The sequence below is a fragment of the Anolis carolinensis genome, chromosome 2 (assembly GCF_035594765.1).
Source record: "Anolis carolinensis isolate JA03-04 chromosome 2, rAnoCar3.1.pri, whole genome shotgun sequence".
NCBI lineage: Eukaryota > Metazoa > Chordata > Lepidosauria > Squamata > Dactyloidae > Anolis > Anolis carolinensis.
The window spans coordinates 143,025,628-143,046,594 of NC_085842.1; the positions used below are offsets into that span (position 1 = coordinate 143,025,628).

The window sequence follows — 20,967 nt, forward strand, 5'->3', positions numbered from 1 at the left end:
ACACCTACAGCCCCACCCAGCAAAGAACCTATGAAGGGTTGAGAAAGCATGTGAAGGAGTGCTGATGAGCCCGTGTCCCTACATTTGTGCCCCTTCACATGCTTCACCAAAACTTCATCCCTGCAAATTTCTTAATTCTTCTCATCTTCTCAGTCAGCAAGCACAATCTCTTCTCTTGTTGCATCATTTCCCCTACCAATTGCAAAGCCCACTAACACCCAAATTTGAAATTAAAAGTGATTGCACAAGTCATCTCTGATTTCAAATTTCGATGGGGAGCTTTGCCTGCCCTCCTCCCAGGTGTTCTCTGGGCGGTGAAAGTACAGGGCAGAAATCTCCTGAGATCTCTGCAGGATCCTTTCTTCAACCTATGTTGGGATCTCTATATAGCAGTGTGATTTTTTTATAGCAGTACCAGCTAAGATTACATTAGGAAATATGTTAATGCCATTGTATCAGGGGTATGATTATGTCCCAATTCCCATCCAGCCTGCACAAGCACCTTCATCAGACGAAACTGGGGAAAGTGGGGAAAATTGTCTTTTGCATGTAGAATTGTCTTCTTTACGTGGAATTCCATCTTTAAAGAAGACTGAGAATTTACGTACCCCCTTCACACAGTATCACCTCCTCTTGCCTCAACCATCCACTTAGAGGAGACACAATACATCATTCTTAAGACATCACTTCTATGGGCTCCTTTACGTTCGTTTTTGATCCGTTACTCTAGATAAGACCCAAGGCACAATTCTTAAGACAGACATCACTTCTGGGATACTTTCCCTCTCGATCCTGTTACTCTAGAGGAGACCCAAGGCACCACTCTAACTTCCTATATTTGGTTTTAAAAAGAACAAAAAAGTTAATAAATCCAACAGTAGTGCAATTTTGATAGATTACTATGAAGGAGAAAATGCAGCGAAAGTGAAGTGGTGATATTTTGCAATTGCGCTATACCTTAGGTTTACACTTTTCTGGGTTCATGCAGAAGGATTTTGTAAAAGAAGTGGAACATAGGAGACCAACCATAGGAACGCCCATCCCATGTGCTTTCTCCCATTTCCAGATGCATCAGGATCTCAAAAGATGATCACGCTTACTTCAAACGACCCGCAGGAACACAAACCAAAGGCAGCTGCTATCAAACGGAATCTTTATTGAAGAACACACGACTTGGGAAAGTCGAGAATGACATAATGTTTACATACAATCTTTTTTATTACCTTCGTTACAATCGTCACACCACACGTAAATATCATCACCCAAGCCACACCCCATGTATCATTATCATCACTACAACACAAACTACTCATTAAAATTGTTTTGATTCTCTCTCCAGAATTTCCCATGCTTTGCTGCCAGGTGTCCGTAGGAGCTATAGAGGAGTGCGAATTGTTATGGCTCCGATTCAAGAGCTTGTAAACTCAGCTCTTGGAATCGGTCCCATGACATGGTGCTCCCCCTTCCGCCGATCTCTTCTTCTGTACCTCGGTCTCCTTGACTCTGAAACAGAATAGACATGAATACTATGTATCCACCTTATCCAAAGTACCCATATATTTTTTTAATAAGCTACGATGGAACACAGGGTGTATTTTCCCCAGACTTTTTGGCAATTGTAATTGGAAAGTTACTTCGTTTATGATTTCCTGTATTCTGAAGGGTCCGATGAACCTAGGGCTCAGCTTTTTCGAGGGCAGACCTAGTTTTATGTTTTTTGTACTTAGCCACACTAAGTCCCCCTTTTCCAATTTATCGCCCTCCATTCTTTTCCGATCTGCAAAGGTTTTGTATTTTTTGTGCGCTTCCTTTAAAGACGCAGTCACTTGGTCCCAACATTCTTGCATCTGAGCTTTCCATTTCCCCGCCCCTGTTTCTCCATTCTCCGGCCACTTTGGCAATTGGGGTAAGGGCTGAATTTCGTGCCCATAAATTACTTCAAATGGAGATTTATTAGTTGCGGAGTGGATTGTAGAATTAAACGCTAGTTCAGCAAATGCTAGCCACCTAGACCAATCGTTTTGTCTCTTGTTTGAATATATGCGAAGGAACTGCCCAAGTGTTTGTTGGGTACGTTCCACTGCACCGTTAGTCATAGGGTGGAAAGCAGAACTCATGCTCCTTTCTGCTCCTAACATTTCTAAAAACTTCCCCCAGAATTTTGCTGTGAATTGGACACCCCTGTCGCTGACCACCCGGTTGGGACATCCGTGCAGCTTGTAAATGTGGTTGATGTATAAATTGGCTAGTTTCTCTGCTGATGGTAGCTTTGCAAGTGCTATAAAGTGAGCCTGTTTGGAAAACAAGTCTAATACAGTCCATATATAACGATGACCCTTGCTGACAGGTAATTCCCTCACAAAGTCCATGGCCACACATTCCCACGGTCTGGTAGGTTCCGCCACTGGTTGCAATAGTCCCGTTGGTTTCCCTCCCCGCGATTTATACATGGCACAATCGTCACATTGGGTGACATAAGTCTTTATGTCCTTTCTCATTCCTGGCCACCAACAATGTTTTGCTACGGTTTTGGTAGTTTTTGTAATTCCCATATGTCCCACGCTCTGGTTATTATGAAAACTATGCAAAATTTTGGCCCTTAGTATTGCAGGAATGTACAACTTCCTTTTCACAAACCATAATCCCCTCTTTTGTTCCCCTTTTTGTGTGTTAGATAAAATCCATTGGTCCCCTTCATATGATTGTGCAAGTTCTTTTTCCCAAATACTGCCTTCGTTAATTTTGGCCGCAGCCAAGTTCTCTTTTTCCGTTTGTGCCCTCGTCTTGACTGCTAACCCCCATTGTCTTTCAGAAAATAAAGTTCCCTCCTTGGCTGTGGTTATGTTCTCATGTTGGGGCATGCGAGAGAGGGCATCGGCCAGAATGTTTTGTTTCCCTTGGAAAAATTTCAATTGAAAATTAAATCTACTGAAGTACTGTGCCCATCTAATTTGTTTGGGAGATAATTTTCGTGGGGATTTTAAGTACTGGAGATTTTTATGATCAGACCAGACTTAGAATGGAATTTCGCTCCCTTCGAGGAAGTGCCTCCAGCATTCTAATGCCTTCAGTATTGCTAACGCTTCCTTTTCCCATATGGGCCAACATTTTTCAGCTTCGCTAAATTTCCGTGATAAATACCCACATGGTTTCAAATTCCCATTTTGGTCCTTTTGTAATAATACTGCCCCATAGGCACAGTCTGAAGCATCACAATGTATTATGAAAGGACTCCGCATGTCTGGGTGCTTTAATATGGGTTCTTCCGTAAAGCGCCCTTTTAGAGTTTCGAAAGCTTTTTGGTATTCTGGCGTCCAAGTCAGTTTAGCGCCAGGGGCTTTTACTTTCGCCGTTTCCCCTTTCCCTTTCATCTTCAAAAGTTCGGTAAGGGGTGCCGCGAGTTGAGCAAAGTCTCTTATGAACGACCTATAGAAATTTGCGAATCCCAGGAACGATTGTAATTGTCTCCTAGTTTGAGGGACTCCCCATTCCCTTACGTCCGATACTTTGGACGGGTGGCATGGGGAGGGGTTGCGTCAGGTTCCCCTGAACTGCTCCTTTGACCACGCCGCGCCCCAGTCCGGCGGTCGCCCCCCGCGGTCCTCGGAATTCCGATGCTGCCGTTGGCCCTTCCATCCACCTAAACGTAGGCCCTGCTGTAGCCCCTTCGTCCTGTCTTCCGTCGTCGGATGGCGCATCCTCTCCGTCTCCGTGGATCTCCGGTTCCTCTCCGCCCTCCTCCACCAACCCACTGGACCCGATCCCTGGTCCTAGCGGTATTTCGACCCCAACACCAATTCGGGGGGTTGGGATTCCTGTTGGGGTTGGCGGTCTCAGAGTTCCCAAGGCTCGCTGGCGATCCACCTCGTGCGCCATCTTTTCTCGGAACTCCAGCTCCTGCCAGTACTCCTCGTCTCCGTCGCCGCCTGCTGTCGTTGGGCTCTGCGTTGACGCGCGCTGGCCCCTTTGGCTCCAAGCTTCGTCCTTGCACGGCCCTCTTTCGGTACCGTATTGGGTGGGCTCCCTCTGGAGATTCTCTTCCAACAACGGCACCAATCTTCCCACGGTTTCCGACAGCCGTGACAAGTTGGTCTCTAAGATGGACAACCGTAGTGCCACGGTCTCCGGCATACTCCCTCCAGACCCCCAACTGGTCTCCGCAGCCGCTGAGACTCCTCTCCCTCCTCTGGGGATCCTCTGGGTCACTCCATTCGGTCTGGGGTAGCCGGTAGAGGAAGCGATGGCCTGTAGCGTTTCCTCTCCCAGCGGCCGAACATCTGGCAAGGGGCCCTCTGCCCCCCTCGGGCTCCGGTCGCCCCCTCCACTCATTTTCACTTCACTGCGGCTCCGCAGGAGGGTGAGAATGGGTTTCTCGACTTAATGTCACGCTTACTTCAAACGACCCGCAGGAACACAAACCAAAGGCAGCTGCTATCAAACGGAATCTTTATTGAAGAACACACGACTTGGGAAAGTCGAGAATGACATAATGTTTACATACAATCTTTTTTATTACCTTCGTTACAATCGTCACACCACACGTAAATATCATCACCCAAGCCACACCCCATGTATCATTATCATCACTACAACACAAACTACTCATTAAAATTGTTTTGATTCTCTCTCCAGAATTTCCCATGCTTTGCTGCCAGGTGTCCGTAGGAGCTATAGAGGAGTGCGAATTGTTATGGCTCCGATTCAAGAGCTTGTAAACTCAGCTCTTGGAATCGGTCCCATGACACATCAGGATCTCAAAAGATGATTTTTCCCTGGCTTCAGTTCCCCCCGGCTTCAGTTCACCCCATCCCTAACTTTCTGACAATAGACTCCATCACATGCCCCCCCCCCAATTTCTCCACACTTCTGATACAGGTCACTGACAAAACATCACAGATGACAACCAGAAGTCTATCTACATCATATGATGGACTCTGTGGTTATTTGTCTGTGAGCTGTATAAGAAGTGAGTGCAAATGGTAGGGGCAGGGGGTGGTGTCTTGATTTGCAAGTGATGAAGTTCATGGTCAGATGGTTGGTGATTCAGATTACCCCTTGAACCTGTTCTACACCTCTGATCTAGATACAATTCAGTCTGCGTTCACAGCTGGTTTTAGAATTGAGTCAGCCTTGTTTGCTTTGATAATGAGCTTTACTGGAACAAGGGAGAATTCAATTCTGTTGCTGTTGTTTCATTTCATTATCCTCCTCTCTGGTTTTACTCTGGTCCAGGAGCAGTGTTCAGCTTCCAGATCTGTCCCTGGATCTGGTACTGAGGTGGATTCAGATCAATAAAGTGATATTGATTCCTCTCAAGATGAAAGAGTTCCTCTGGTTGAATGGCTCCTATGTCTGTACTATAGTCAAGATGTCATTGCACTCCCCCTCTAGGAGTAGCTCAGGGTTTATCATTGATCCATTATTGTCATTGAAGGTCCAAATGCCAAATAGTTGCTTTGGCTACCTTTGTTGGTACACCAGCTATTCCTATTCTTATAGGTGCTACCTGACCACAATCAAACATTCACTGGTCATCGTATACCTTGACAACAAAAATGCAAAGAGCTAGGACTGAGGCAGTTGCCTCTGACAGCTGCTTTAGTATATCATGAAGGAAGCATCAATAGTCTGTTTTTGTGGCATTTTTAATTGCTAGGGAATGTGAATAATCTTACATGATTTTTTTTCCACACTCATGTGCCAAAATAGATTATTTAGTCTTGGGAACTACGTGCAAATATTAGCCTCAGGCAGCAAAGTCTCTTGGGCATGCCATCTACCTGGGGCTACCATTTAGGGTGAACAGTCTGCAACAGGGAGGTCATTGACCTGAAATGCCTGGTTACTGTTACAGTGGGCCATTGGTATCTGCTGAAGTTTGGTTGCAGGATAACCTGTGGATGCCAAAACCCATTGATACTCAAGGCCCTGTATTTGCAATGACATTTTAAAATAGCGTTCCTTAAATAAAATTGCAAAATCAATATTTGCTTTTGGAATTTTAAAAATATCAAGCTGAGGGTGTAGAATCTGTGGATATGGAGGACCAATTGCATGTGACTTCTTTCTTGAGAGTTGTTGTATGTCTTTCGGGCTGTGTGGCCATGTTCCAGAACTCTTTCTTGAGAGTTTGCTACCAATCTAAGTCGGAGGATGATGTTTACAAAGACCTAACAAGGTCTGGACCATTGTGTCTTAAGTGATCACCTACTTCTTCAGTGATGTGCTCAACCACTGCAGTTCTTCTGAGACCCTGACAAGATGCTTTTCTTATTGCACCACTTACTTGAAATGCTCATCTGCCTCCTACTGGGAGTGATTTATTCTATTATGGTAGCTGTGCTTTGGAGTAGCTTTCCTTCAGTGATAATAAGGTAAAGGTTTCCCCTGACATTAAGTCCAGTCATGTCTGACTCTGGGGTGTGGTGCTCATCTCCATTTCTAAGCCGAAGAGCCGGCGTTGTCCATAGACACCTCCAAGGTCATGTGGCCGGCATGACTGCATGGAGGGCCGTTACCTTCCCGCCAGAGCGGTACCTATTGATCTACTCACATTGGCATATTTTTGAACAGCTAGGTTGGCAGAAGCTGGAACTAACAGCGGCCGCTCACGCTGCTCCCGGGGCTTGAACCTGGGACCTTTCGGTCTGCAGCTCAGTGCTTTAACACACTTTGCCACTGGGGCTCCTCAGCGATAATACATGTTGCCAATACTCATGCCAAAGACATTTTCTTTATATTGGCATTTCAAAGCAAGCCATTATAGTTTCAAGGTGTTCTTAATTGCTCTGTATGTCAGAGAGCTTTACATTTTGTTATGTTTGTGTTTGGAATTTGAACTTATGTTTAATTTACTTGTTTTTCCTTGCAAACGGTGGTGTGATAGGTGGTATATAGATGTTGATTATAAATAAGTACACTGTTTCCCCGAAAATAAGACAGTGTCTTATATTAATTTTTGCTCCCAAAGATGTGCTAAGTTTTATTTTCAGGTGATGTCTTATTTTTCCATGAAGAAGAATTCACATTAATTGTTGAACAAAAAAATGAACATTTATTATATACTATACAGTAGTTGTCATCACAAACCAGCATAACCAAACTGTTACTACCATTATTTCCATGTATAACAATCTATGGTACGTACATTTACCGATCCTGCAAGCTCTGGTATTCTGTTCGGCGGGCATGCTTCCAAACAAACACTTTGCTAGGTCTTACTTTCGGGGGAGGCCTTATATTTAGCAATTCAGCAAAACCACTACTAGGTCTTATTTTCTGGGGATGTCTTATTTTCGGGGAAACAGGGTAGTGGAGAGTGGACCTCAACGATTGTTAGCTATGATTGCTGACGACAGGCACTAAAAAGAGAACCTTGTGTTTTGAAATAATATACAGTCATCCATCCATCTTCACAGGGATTCATGGCACAGGACTCCCATGAAAATAAAAAAAAATGTGAATAAAACAAATGCTATTTATTTTTACCCAAAAAACACCTCTCTAAGAATCTCTAGGTCCTCCAGTATGATTTTATTGTCAACGTGTTGGACTTAAAGATATTCCCAGGGGGGAAAAAAACATTTTAATGAAATCCACAATGAATCAAATCCTCAAAAGTCAAGCTTGCAAATGTAGAAGGCTGACTATACTTCTGACTGCCAGATCTCAGTGGGCTGCCTTGGTTATTTTGGCTTTTGAAATTCTAAAGGGCACTTGCCAGGTTTGAGAAGGAGATTGAGTAAATTATGGACCTTTTTTTTTGTTCTGGTTTCACAAATCATGTCTTCAAGTTCTTATTGTTCTAGGACTAATTTCAGTTGTAGTCCTGGTATTTATTAGAGCAGAAACAAAATAGCGTTTAAAATAGGTCTTGATATCTCCTGATGTAAAGGCCAAATTTTGAAGTATGACAGCTTCTTCTTGAACTTTTGGATCCAGTTTTGTTGTGTTCTTTGAACTCTGAAATTGGTATTTGATTTTTAGAAATCAAGAAAAAGAGACATTCTTTTTTTCATGATCTATTAATTTTATTAAAAATACATTTTAATTTTTAATAGCCTCTATTTGTCAGACTGCCAGATCTGTTCTGGATATTGGAGAATCTACACACCTCATGCATATGTACCAAGAAAGTAGGAGCAAAGCATTCCCTGAATATACAGTATTTTCCAAGATACACATCATCCCCACATAATAGTAAATGAAGGTGGGGGAAAATCGTTTTGCTGAGTTCTAGTTTATCTGACTGAGAGTGAAACTGCCCTCAAAGGCCAGGTGGATATGGGAGAATCTTGCTTGTATCTGGACAAACAAGATGAAATTCCGCTGTTTCAGAAGTAAGGTCTTATATTTAGGTATTTTTTATTTATTTACTTTATTTCTACCCCACCTTTCTCAAACCCAGAGGGGACTCAAGGCAGCTTACAAAATTTGGCAAAAATTCAAATAGACCTAAATAGCTTGGTGGGTCCTGTACTCAGTATTTTGGCTGACATCAATAAAAGCAGATCATAGGAGGTGTTTGCACCCATGTTTGCAGTGTACCCAGAGAAGAGTTGAAAGAGATAGGTTATGTACCTTGGATAGGACAAAATTATAATAATACATCTGTAGCTTTTAGTATTCCCATAGGCATTCTGTTGCCTTTGCAGCCAACAGCAGGATGCTAGAATTAGCTGACCTTTTGTCTGTACCAGCAGAAGAACTCTTAGAGGTTTATCCAAACTAGACTCTTCTGAATTAATTTTTGATTTTTCTTGTATGGTGAAGTAGTTTTCCTCTCTTATGTGTTTATTCCTGTTGGTTGTAAGATAGAGGAGGGTTGTTTATTTTTATTTTATTATGGTTATCGTTTGTTTATAACTGGTTTCATTTTGAAATTGTAGGAAAATGTTTCTGAGATGCCCAGATTGTTGTGGGAGTTGCTAAAAAGAACGTATTTTTGATGTAGAAGAGAGATGTGCTACTTCAGCCTTTGGGGCTATACAAAGGCAGCCAAAATGCCAAAAAAAGTGGCTGGAAGGATTGGTGGGTGGGAGAGGATTTGAATTCCATCTTTCCTTGCTCAATACTAAGTAATGCTCAACACTTGCCTTCTATAGCTGCCCATCATTATACTAAAAGTAAAAACAATCTCCAATTAGGAGATTTTACAGTTTGGCAAGTTTTGGATTTTTTTTCTCTCTCTCTTGAATAACTTTTTTTTTCTTTTCTTTAGGGCTGAAAAAACAGAAGTTCTGAGTGACGATCTCTTGCAGGTACCGTGCTTTCTTTTATCCTTTTCTGCCCAAATAAACACATCATAGTTTGATAGTTGATACTGCCTCATGCACTACATAGAAAAGCAATCTTGCAAGAAGAGGACAGGTAGCAGGAATTAGCAGTTGGAACTCTCATTGTTGCTTTAAACTTTTAAGTCAGTTGTGGAATGATGAGTCAACACCTAAGTGAAGGACCAGACTGGTTAGTCAGGCCTAATAATAGGATTTATGCCATTGTGTGGAAAATATCAAGCTAAAGACCTGCATTAAATGGTATTATGAAGAATGAGAAATTTCTTCTTTGGTGCTGTGGATTTTTACAGTGGTTATTTTGAAATGCTTCAACCTCTGCTGTTTTGGGATAAATATAAAAAGCTTTACAGTTCAGTAGTACAGTAAGAGCATTGCAACCGTAAAACCATGAACATAACCTGTGCCCAGGGGGAAATGTTCCTCACCAGGCAATTCTGTGTCAAGCTTACCTCAAGAGGACCTAGCAAATTGCTTGAGAGGATAATGTTCTAGGAATTTCTAGATCCCCCAGGGCAACTCTATGGTATACTAGTACTCAAAGTCAAGTAATTTAATGGTGTGGGTCATATTTGTTGTTTCATGTAACCACAGTCCAGCCAGCAATGTATCCCCTGTGGATATAGAGGTCCTGCAGTACTGTATTATGTTACTTTTTCCTTTTTGTTAGTCTGTAGAATTTTTAAAAATAAAATCAAGGTGGTGTTACCTTAGATGAAACATATAGTTTCTTCTATTCAATCACCACTGAGTATTTCTATGGCCAATCTAGGTGTCCAGCAGACAGGTTTCCAGGACAGGTCGTATTTCTGAATGCTAATGTGAGACATCATAAGGGAAAATATGCCTGTATACACACCTACAGATATGCAGAGACAAATGCACACATATGAATTGTGTGATTTTGTATCTCTTTTGGGAGAGATCATCCAGAGTTTTGGAGTTCGATGTCTTCTGTACGCAGATGATGTTCAACTCTATCATTCCTTTCCACCTGCTATTAAGGAGGCTGTTCAAGTCCTGAACCGGTGCTTGGCCGCTGTGATAGTCTGGATGAGAGTGAACAAATTGAAACTGAATCCAGACAAGACAGAGGTAGTCCTGGTCAGTTGCAAGACCGAACAGGGTATGGGGTTACAGCCTGTGTTGGACGGGGTTACACTCCCCCTGAAGATGCAGGTCACAATTTGTGAGTTCTTCTGGACTCATTGTTGAACTTAGAACCCGATGGCCAGGGGAGCTTTCGCACAATTAAAACTTGTGCACCAGTTGTGCCCGTACCTTGAGAAGTCTGACTTGGCCACAGTAGCCCATGTTCTGGTTACATCCCAAATAGATTATTGCAATGCACTCTACATGGGGTTACCTCTGAAAACTGTTCGGAAGCTGCAACTGGTCCAACGAGCGGCAGCCAGATAGCTCACTGGAACTGTGCACAGGGAGCATACAACCCCCCTGTTGCGCCAGCTCCCCTGGCTGCCAATCTGCTACCGAGCACAATTCAAAGTGCTGGCTTTAGCCTATAAAGCCCTAAACGGTTCTGGCCCAGCTTACCTGTCTGAACGTATCTCCCTCTATGAACCATCTCATGAAGATCATTTGGGGAGGCCCTGCTCTCAGCTCCACCTTCTTCGCAGGAGCGATTGGCAGAGATGAGAGACAGAGCCTTCTCGGTGGTGGCCCCTCAGCTATAGAACTCCCTCCCCGGGGAGATTAGATCAGCTTCCTCCTTCCTGATCTTCTGTAAAAAGAAATGAAGTCATGGCTCTTGGACCAAACCTTCAAAAATCTAGTGCAATAATACAAAAGATGTGTAACTGACCTAAGGAACGGCCCCGGACTACGCCCATGGATTATGTGATTTAAACTTGTTGTATGGATTTAAATACTTTAATTGTTTTAATCATACTATGTTTTTAAAGGCATTGCCTATGTTGTGGAGCTGCCTTGAGTCCCCTTCAGGTTTGAGAAAGGCAGGATAAAAGACCAATAAATAAATAAATAGATAGATAGATAGATAGATAGATAGATAGATAGATAGATAGATAGATAGATAGATAAATAAATGTGTGTTTCCGTATCTCTCCATGCAGTAGACATACTATAGTACATGTATATTACATACGATGAGAAAGATTGCAAGGAAAAGTCAGACAAAAATCTTGCTTATTATTCCTGACCATAGATCAAGCTGATGGGAATTGTAATCCAGAACAAAATGGAAGGAAGTAGGTTGGGGAGATCTGCCGTTCATTTTACAGTTCCGATTTATACATAGTATAACCTGGAGCATACTAATACATTTTTGTTTCTGTTCTTCCCTTCCCATGTCCAAACTTCTATATCACTTACAAACTAGTTTCAGAGGGTTTTACAGTGGGGGGAAAAGTATTCAATCAGATACTAATTGTACAAGTTCTCCCACTTAAAAAGATGAGAGAGGCCTGTAATTGACATCATAGGTAGACCTCAACTATGAGAGACAACAGGAGAAAACACATCCAGAAAATCAGATTGTCTCTTTTTTCACGTATGATAAAATGTCCCAACATTGTCCTCACATGTCCAACATTACTAGAGCTGCCTTTATACATCTTATAGGTTCTCTCTCGTGTCAAATACCACCTGTATGTACATCATTTTATAAAGATTTTCTTTCAGATCATTACTCAAAGTAAATGTCAAACTCTTTGTCCACACCTTCTCCCGTTGTTCCGACTGGATGTGTGTATCTATAGTTTGGCCCCATTTATCCATACAAACTTGCTCTTCCTCCCATTTCATGTTTTAATAGCAATTTATACATTTTAGCAATCACCTGAGCACAATAAGTTTTCAAACTCTGGTAACTGTTTCAAATTCAAATATGTTTTTACCCATTTCAAGTAGCTCGGTGATTTGACTATGAGCCAACCAGAGGGTGGACACTTCAGATGTGACATGTTCTGTTGTGTTCCTCCCCAGGTGGAGAAACGTTTGGAGCTGGTGAAGCAAGTCTCCCACAGCACACACAAGAAGCTGACAGCATGTCTTCAGGGTCAGCAGGGATCAGATTCCGATAAGCGCTCGGTGAGAGATTTCAGCATCCATTAGGCAATATAGAGTTGTGTCTCTTCATGTTTGCACTTGAGAAGAAGTGAATCAAGTTAAAAAGGCAGCTCAGCTGGTGTTTTAATTCCTGTTTGTAAAATTGTAAATATGCTGGTTGTGTGGAAATAGTCTAATTTTCTCAGTGGGAAATGGCTCTTACTAATGATTACTAGATTTTTAAAAAAATGTAATTCATACAACAGTTACTTTTGTTGCAGAAGAAATTGCCTTTGACGTCACTTGCCCAGTGCTTAATGGAAGGTTCTGCTATTCTAGGGGATGACTCCCTGCTTGGGTAAGACCCAATCCTTTCTGAAACCTATTCCATCACAATGTTGGGGAATTTGTTGTCATGTTAATTAATGCAAAATATTTATTCCCTGGCTTTCCTATACCATTCATAGCTATTTGAATAATTTCCTACTTCTTTTGGATCACGCGTTTTTTCCCCTATAAACTGTTTTGAACTGAGTTTCTGTGTAGTCTTGCATTGGTTGTAATAGTTTCCTAGTTGCAGTTTTACGTCTGCCCATTTCTGTGTGGAAAAGGTTGTGAAGCCTGGAGCAATTTGGGATGTATCCATGCCACAAGAGAGTTCCAGCAGTTTCATACAATGTTAATTGTCTTGACTCCATTTTCTGGATGTCTGGGATTTGTAGTTTGACAAGATATTTAGAATTCTGTTCCAGGAAAGATTAGCACACTTTCCAGAACTGCGGTGCTAGAGCTCTCCAAACAGAATTTAAATATCTCACCATATTACAAATCCCAGAACTACATAGGAGGAAGTCGTGGAATTAAAGGCAGCATTTAAATGCTGTAACTGAAATTTTGCTACACTTTTCGTGTTTTCACACTGTTCCATCCATTGGATGGATGGCACAGAACTGTACACCCCCCTCCAGAATGGAAAGAGCAGCAAAACAAAAGAAAGGGGAGAATGGTAGCTGTTTGGTCGGCTTATTTTCAGCTTGACACTAATAGGCCCAGCTTGCAGGGCTCTACAGCCAAGCACTGGGTGCTCAACGCATGCAGAGCCTACAGCCGAGCGTCTCGTGCTTGTAGCCGGGCATATGAGTGTTGGGCTCTCGGCTGTAGGCCCTGCCTGCCAAGCCTATGAGCGTCAAGCACACAGTTGTAGGCCCTGCTTACCGGGCATTTGAACGCTCAGTGGGCAGGGCCTACAGCTGAGCGCTCGATGCTCATAGGCCCAGAAAACAGGGCTTACAGATGAGCGCTGGGCCTGCTCGGATGTAGGCCTGCCTGGTAGGCCCTGGCGCTTTGCCACCCAAGGTCCAAAAATCTTTGGTTTTTCAGACCTTGGGTGGAAAAGCTCATTCTTATTAGTGCCCGTTTTTGGAAGGGGCAGACAGAAACGGAAATGGGGCAATATGAATTGGACAAATAGAAACAGGTAGCGATTCCATACAAATTTATGAGACTATTGTTTTGTCCAGCAAACCTTGCTGCCAAGTCCGTAGCCAGAAAAAAAATTCGGAGGGGGTTTTGAAAATTGGGGGGGGGGGGGGGGTTGAACCACTAAACCCACCCACCCACCACCCAACCCCCACCCGGCTACAGACCTGTCACTATCTGCTTGAGATAGTGCCTAGAGGGACTCTTAATTTTTTGTGTCTCATAGACTTAGCATGGGGATTTGTTTAACCAGTTAAAATTCATGAGTAAACCAGGTTGTTTTTTTTTAACCTGAAAATTTTTGGGGGTGGTTTGAACCCCTAACCCCCCTCCCCCCGGCTACAGGCCTGCTTGCTGCTTTTCTTGTCCTAATCATAGACTACTTAACTTTGTGCGTCTTCCCTAGGAACCCACACTCTTCGCCATCTCTCTTCTGTGGCATGCCTTTCCACTCTGTGAACTACCTGTTTGGTCTCTTACAGGAAGATGCTTAAGCTGTGTGGGGAAGCAGAGGACAAGCTGGCTCAAGAACTCATCCACTTTGAGCTGGAAGTTGAAAGGGATGTGATTGAGCCTCTGTTCGTACTGGCTGAGGTGAGAGTTGGCTGAGCTGAAGTAGTGAGTTATTGCAGTTGACCCTGTTCTGCATGGCTTTGATGCATGGGTGTTCAGGTATGTTTTAGCACATCCAAAGTAATACTACATCACTGCTGGTCTCAATTTTAACCAGTTTTAGATTACGTTTTCATCCTCCTCCTTTTCCTCCTCCTTCTTCTAAGATTTGAGGATTTTTTGAAAACCAGGGGAAGCAAATCACTGTGGCTTTGGGTCATTTTGACTGGAGAAGGGGGAATAAAAAATCAACCTAAAAATAAGCCTATATATTATTAAAATTTGGGGATGGGTCTGGAGGCTACAGGGACCATACTTCGAGCTTCTGATTAACACATGTAGTCTGTGACCTGCACTTTGCCCACCCCACAGTAGTATTTGTGTGTGTACATGAGTGCATTTGTAGTAATTTTTTCCGTTATGAAGGGACACCAACAGTGGGCTATTTGGGAAGGGGAAGCAAACTGAAGTCCCCTACAACCTTGGAACTGGCAATAGAGATCTTTTCCTCTCCTTATATCACCTTTTACTTTTACCAGAGGTGCAAAATCCAGAAATTTTATTTTGACCTCATTTAAATTCAATAAATGTTTAATGCAGTGTGTACAAAAGGTCATTCATTTTACTCTCCTTTAAAAAATTTTAGGTAGAAATCCCAAATATACAAAAACAGAGGAAGCACTTAGCAAAATTAGTTCTGGACATGGATTCATCAAAGACAAGGTAAGAGATGCCATGCTTCATTCTTTTCCCTGATCCAGCTGTTAATAACGTTTTCTCAAAAACAGTCTCCATTATATATGTGTGTGTGTGAGAGAGAGATATATCTATCTATCTATCTCTGCTCCTGAGTATGTTTCCTGCCAGGCTCTTTGGGACTAGTAGGAGGCGTAGGGGTATTGTTGTGACCCCTTTGGCAAAAGAAGCTCCCCACCCCACCCCCCACACACATTAAAGTTCCTCTTTCTGAGATAATGGGTAAGGTTTTCAATATTTCCTCCACATCAGTTGTAGAAGTCAAGGAGGACTCTGAGAACGCCTATGCTGTGTTTTCTGCTTCTTTCTACACATTTATAGCACTTTGATTCTACTAATTGACATGACTGTGTGATATGGAATTATGTAATTTATAGTTTTGTCAGAGCTCTCTGTCAGATAATACTAACTGCCTTGCAAAACTACAAATCCCAATATTCCATTGAGCAGAGCTATGACAGTTAAAATGGTATCAACGTACAATTGAACTGTAATGTGACAGAGACCTCTACTGTATTCTTCTCAGTGTTCCCTTGGCTCTGCTTTTGGTTCCAACAATATTTATTTTTCTTTCAGAGATCCACTCAAAGAGGATTAAATGGGCATAGCCTAGTATTGATTTTTTTCCCTATCAGTATGATTAACTGAGAAGTTGATCTTTTTGGTCTGCATTTACTCAGATTCCATTGTTTCGCCCTAATGCAATGTTTCCCAACCTTTGATCCTCCAGTTATTTTGGACTTCTAACTCCCAGAAATCCCAGCCAGTTTACCAGCTGATAGAAGTTAAGTCCAAAAACACCTAGAAGACCAAAGGTTAAGAACCACTGGCCTAATGCATTAATGTAGGTCCTCTAGATCAGAAGCAAAGCCCTGCCCTTCCTCCCCTCCAAGTGTCGAAACAGGCAAGCTGAGGCATCCATTCACTGAGGCGAACAAGCCATCCAATGCTATGTTTCAAGGTCAAGCTAACCAACAAGCTGGTATTTCAGCTCATATCTGGAAAATATAGAGATATGCTTTCCTTTCCCTCTTGGTTTTCCTCGAAAGCAAGCTTCTGAGTGAGTGCACAAGTTGAACTCATTCCCTCATGGTATTTTTTTAAAATATTTTGCCATAAAATATTGGTAGCACTAACATAAAAGTAATGCAGACTTGATAATTAAAAACTCAAATAATTAATTAAGGCATTAGACCTGTTCAGTTACTTGGGAACAAGCCTCATTGGTTAGAGTAGGAATTACTTTTTAATTAACATGCATAAGGTTTTTTAAAAACACACAAGTACAGTAGAGTCTCACTTATCCAACACTCGCTTATCCAATGTTCTGGATTATCCAACGCATTTTTGTAGTCAATATTTTCAATATATCATGATATTTTGGTGCTAAATTCGTAAATACAATAATTACTATATAGCATTACTGTGTATTTAACTACTTTTTCTGTCAAATTTGTTGTATTTCATTATGTTTTGGTGCTTAATTTGTAAAATCATAACCTAATTTGATGTTTAATATGCTTTTCCTTAACGCCTCCTTATTATCCAACATATTCGCTTATCCAACATTCTGCTGGCCCGTTTATGTTGGATAAGTGAGACTCTACTGTATATGTTAATCTGTGTCAAAGAAGGGAATCATGCGAATTTCCACCTGTCAGTGGACTCCAGTTCCAAGTAGCCTTGGCCATCATAGCCTGTGGTACGAAATGCTGGAAGTTCTACTCCAACTACATGTAAAAGGCTACATGATTCCTTTCATCCTCTCTTGAGTAAACATTTTGCTTTGCTCTTGAGTACTACCATTTATTTACGACTCTGCTTGGAAGCCAGAACTAATGAGAGGAAGCAAAGGAAAGAAGTAGCTTCAACCCTGTTCTTTCAGTATTTGGCCAGAGGGCCACTAGCATTTCAAACTTTTTTCTGAAATGGTGGAAGTGGAACCTCAGCTGCTGGAGAAGAGCGAAGGATGTTTCATGAGGATGGGCTTCACTGTTTGTGATGTCTCGTCCATGCTGTCATAATCCATGAAATACATTTATGTGTTTGTATGTTTAGTTTTAAGAACTGACAGTACCTGGCTTGTCAAAAACTATTTTAGAGAAGAGAAGGAATGTAGCTATGGGCAGCGAAGGCAAAACAAACGCATTGTCCTTTAAAATAACAGTTCTGCCCCCCTGAACATTTCCTTCAGTCCCCAAATTTCTAGCTTTGCAGGGAACATGACATTAAAAACTATTTACACCTAAAACTCATATATTTGCTATGTTCACTCTCTCTTGTTTATGTTCCCTGTCCCTTTTCTAGGGAAGCTTTAATTCTCAATTCTAAATGCTCTACTTAGATTTTAAATAATTGCAATACTGAAAGGAAATTTAAATTGAGAGGGCAGAATTCTCTCATCTGCCACTCTTCCATAGCTACACCCTGGAGGAAGCACAGTGGGCATTACTCAAGCTTTTCCCCGAGCTGACGTTTGCTAATCTATGCGATATATCTCTTTTAACTCAAAATGGTTGTAAGAAATCAGTTGTTATGATTAGAAAAATAAACTGAGGATATATTTTCAAAAATATCTTCCTAGATGGCAAACAAGAAACTATTTCCCACCCTTGGCAACTGATATCTGAATGAATGAATGGTTTATTGTACTAGCCATAGGCCATGACATCAGTAATGTACAACCTTTATAAGCACTTTCCAATATAAACATTAAAACTTGTTAAAAAATTTAGAACTAGCTCTTTAAAATTATGATAGCAGCAACATAACAATGACAGTGTCTGATTTGTATCATCCCAAACCATCACCATTTCCATTTCTGTCCTTTTGCTACTTTAGCTCTGATCTTTTGGGCTGCAATTGCAAATGTGGCAACCTTTAGTGTTATATTTTTGGAATAATCTGCTAGCAAGTCACAGATCACAGCAGATTGTTGCCATGTTGCCCTTTCTTCCAAGAGTGTTCCCAGGAGATTTTTCCTAGGATCATTATACAAGGGGCAATGTAGCAGATAGTGTGTTAGATCTTCTTTTTCCCCCGTGCCACAAATGCAAAGTCGTTGGACATGGGGGATTCCTCTGTATCTTCCCTCTAGCCAGTTTGATGGCATTGTTTGGAAGCGCAGAGCTGTGAATGCTTTCCTCAGGACTGCAGACGTTAGGTCTTGAAGATATTGCTGACAATATTGGTCACTCTTTAGTTGGGGATACCAGGTAGAGAAGCCTTGCTGTTTGCTAATCTGCAGATTGTCAGCTGCATCCATCTCAAAGATTTTGTCTCTGATCGCCTTCTTGTCCAGATGCATTAGAGTTGTTGTTGACCCATCGAAATACTGATGGAGCAAGGCTTGCCAGTATTGAACCCACCCTCCTCGCTTATACTGCTCCATCATGCATTGCTTTGTTATACTCTTGTCCTCCATTCCCAGAAGTCTCTTCCCGTATGAGATGTTAAGCTTATGCATTCTGGCCTTAAGTGAGGGAAGATCCAATTCAAGCCTTAACAAGGCGGCTGGAGTCCCAGGGGGAAGGGCTAAAAGAGCTCTTGCAAACTTATTCTGAATACATTCAACCTGTTTTGTATTACCCTGTCCCCAAATTTCTGCTCCGTATAACAGTTGAGGTAAAACCTTAGCAGCAAAAATCTTTACTGTGGGACATACCAAGGAGCCTCCCTTTGTTATCCCAAAGGCTAGGATTGATTTCACTGACCTCCAGGCAGATAATTTGGCTGCCTCTATATGGCTCTTCCAGTTTCCATTATATGAGAAGTGTATGCCCAGGTATTTAAAGCTATAACACTGCTCTATTGAGTGGCCATCCAATTTCCATTTATGTATTTGCTTCCTTTTGGAAAATACCATCACTTTGGTTTTAGAGTGATTGATTATCAGCTTCTCTTGTTCACAGATTCTACTTAGTGACCTCAAAAGTCTCCTGAGACCTATTTGCGTAGTTGACAGGAGGACCATGTCATCCGCATACAACAAGACTTGGATTTTCCTACTACCTCCTAATGGAGGGAAGTGGTCAGGGGAGCTCAACTCGGCAACTAGATTGTTTATGTAGAAATTAAACAGAAAAGGTGCTAGCAAACAGCCTTGCCTAACTCCTCTTTTTGTTTCAATGTTGCTCGATAGCTTGCCTGACAGACCTAACCTCACTCTTAGGTCTGTTCCCGAATATAGCTGATGCAATAATAACAACAGTCGTCTATCCACATTAGTCTTTGCCAACTTTGCCCATAAACGCTGTCTGTCAATTAAGTCAAAAGCTGAGGTAAAATCCACAAATGCCGTGTATAGGCATCCTTTTGGTTTCTTCAGACTATTTTGGATTAGGTGCGAAAGCACAAAACATTGGTCTATTGTGCTTCTGCCTTGCCGAAATCCGGCCTGTTCTTCTGCAATAATATTATTCTCCTCTGCCCAGCTATGTAATTTATTTAACAGAAACCTACCATAGATTTTTGACACTACATCCAGCAGGCTAATAGGTCTATAATTGCGTGGGTCCGTCTTATTGCCTTTTTTATATAGAGGGACAATTATACTAGTTTTCCACCCATTTGGGATGATTCCTGTCTGGTTGATATATGTAAACAGTCTGGCCAGGATGGGAGCCCACCAGGTGATGTTACATCTAAACAATTCGGGCGGTAGCATGTCCTCTCCTGGGGCTTTTCCTGTTTTTAATTTTTGTAGTAGGCCTTCAATTTCCTCTGGAGAAACTGGTGGCCAATCAGGGGGGTCAATAGGTTTAGACACATCCTTGGCAGTCTCTGGGTCACTGAATATTTCTCCAAAATATGTTTCCCATGTAGGTGCTGCAATTTGAGAGTCTAAATGAGGTTGCAAGGGTCTTAACCCTGAATGCACCATATTCCAGAATTTGACCTCATCCTTTTGCCTAACTGCCAGATCCAGCATTATCCAATTTTGTCTGTTGAATTCAAATTTCTTCCTTTTTAGTAAGGTTTTATATTGTGAACGGATTTCACTCAGGCTTTTGTAGAATTGATCAGTCCCATTTTTGTTGGCTGCTCTGATGGCCAGGGATAGGATCTTTTTTTGGCTCCTGCATTCTGCATCGAACCAGCTTCCCTTGCTGGACTTGTTGACTTTAGTTGGTTCTGTGTGAATCAGGTACGGTTTAAGGGTGGTAATAATTTGCTGATAACCCTCTATTGGGTCAATCGTACACTTGACTATCTTATCTCTGCAAGTTTCCAGAACAGGTCCATTAAGTAGGTCTATAACCTTATTGCTCAAGGGCTCTGACCACTTGAGTCGTCTGGGTCCCATGGAAACCAGGTCCAGCGGATAATTATTTGACACTCTGTACTGATCTACGTCTGTTTTTATGACTAGTTTAATGGGGTGATGGTCACTTTCTGGACGTATGTCCACTATAAAAGTTTTGACTGCTGGCAACAACCCTGGTGAGATTATAAAATAATCTAGAACACTTCCCCCCCTTACTGAGTGATAAGTGTATAGTCCGGATGACTCCTCTAGATGGCTGCCATTCATGATTAATAAAAAATGTTTATAGGCTAGTAAGAAAAGTTCCAGCCCATTCTTATTAAATTTCACGTCTCTTGAGTTTCTATTAAGTGAGAATTGGTTCTCTAAATATAACCCAAAATGCTGAGCTAGTTCCTCGTTGGATTTACCCATCCTTGCATTAAAATCACCTCCTAAAACAATGTTCGTATTTTCCAAGCCAGTGGTCCTATCTCCCAAGGCTGTATCTAAAAACTGCCACACCTCTTTGGCAGAATACGCTGAATTTACTGG

The 20,967-nt window shown here is 41.9% G+C and overlaps 1 protein-coding gene across 23 annotated transcripts in view; it reads left to right on the plus strand.

Moving 5' to 3' along the window:
* Positions 1–20,967, plus strand: part of arhgap44 (Rho GTPase activating protein 44) — a 136,883-nt gene that overhangs the window by 80,913 nt on the left and 35,003 nt on the right. For 21 of the 23 annotated variants that reach the window (XR_010002928.1, XR_010002927.1, XR_010002930.1 and 18 more), the window contains exons 2-6: positions 9,221–9,260; positions 12,258–12,362; positions 12,602–12,678; positions 14,282–14,393; positions 15,058–15,134. Coding sequence is in view for 13 of the 23 variants with exons in the window: in XM_062970696.1 (XP_062826766.1) it covers positions 9,221–9,260; positions 12,258–12,362; positions 12,602–12,678; positions 14,282–14,393; positions 15,058–15,134 (411 nt within the window). In the remaining 10 variants the exon portion in view is untranslated. Of the gene's footprint in view, positions 1–9,220; positions 9,261–12,257; positions 12,363–12,601; positions 12,679–14,281; positions 14,394–15,057; positions 15,135–20,967 lie in introns of those variants that run through there. The other 2 variants (XM_062970690.1, XR_010002922.1) reach the window with 2 other exon arrangements.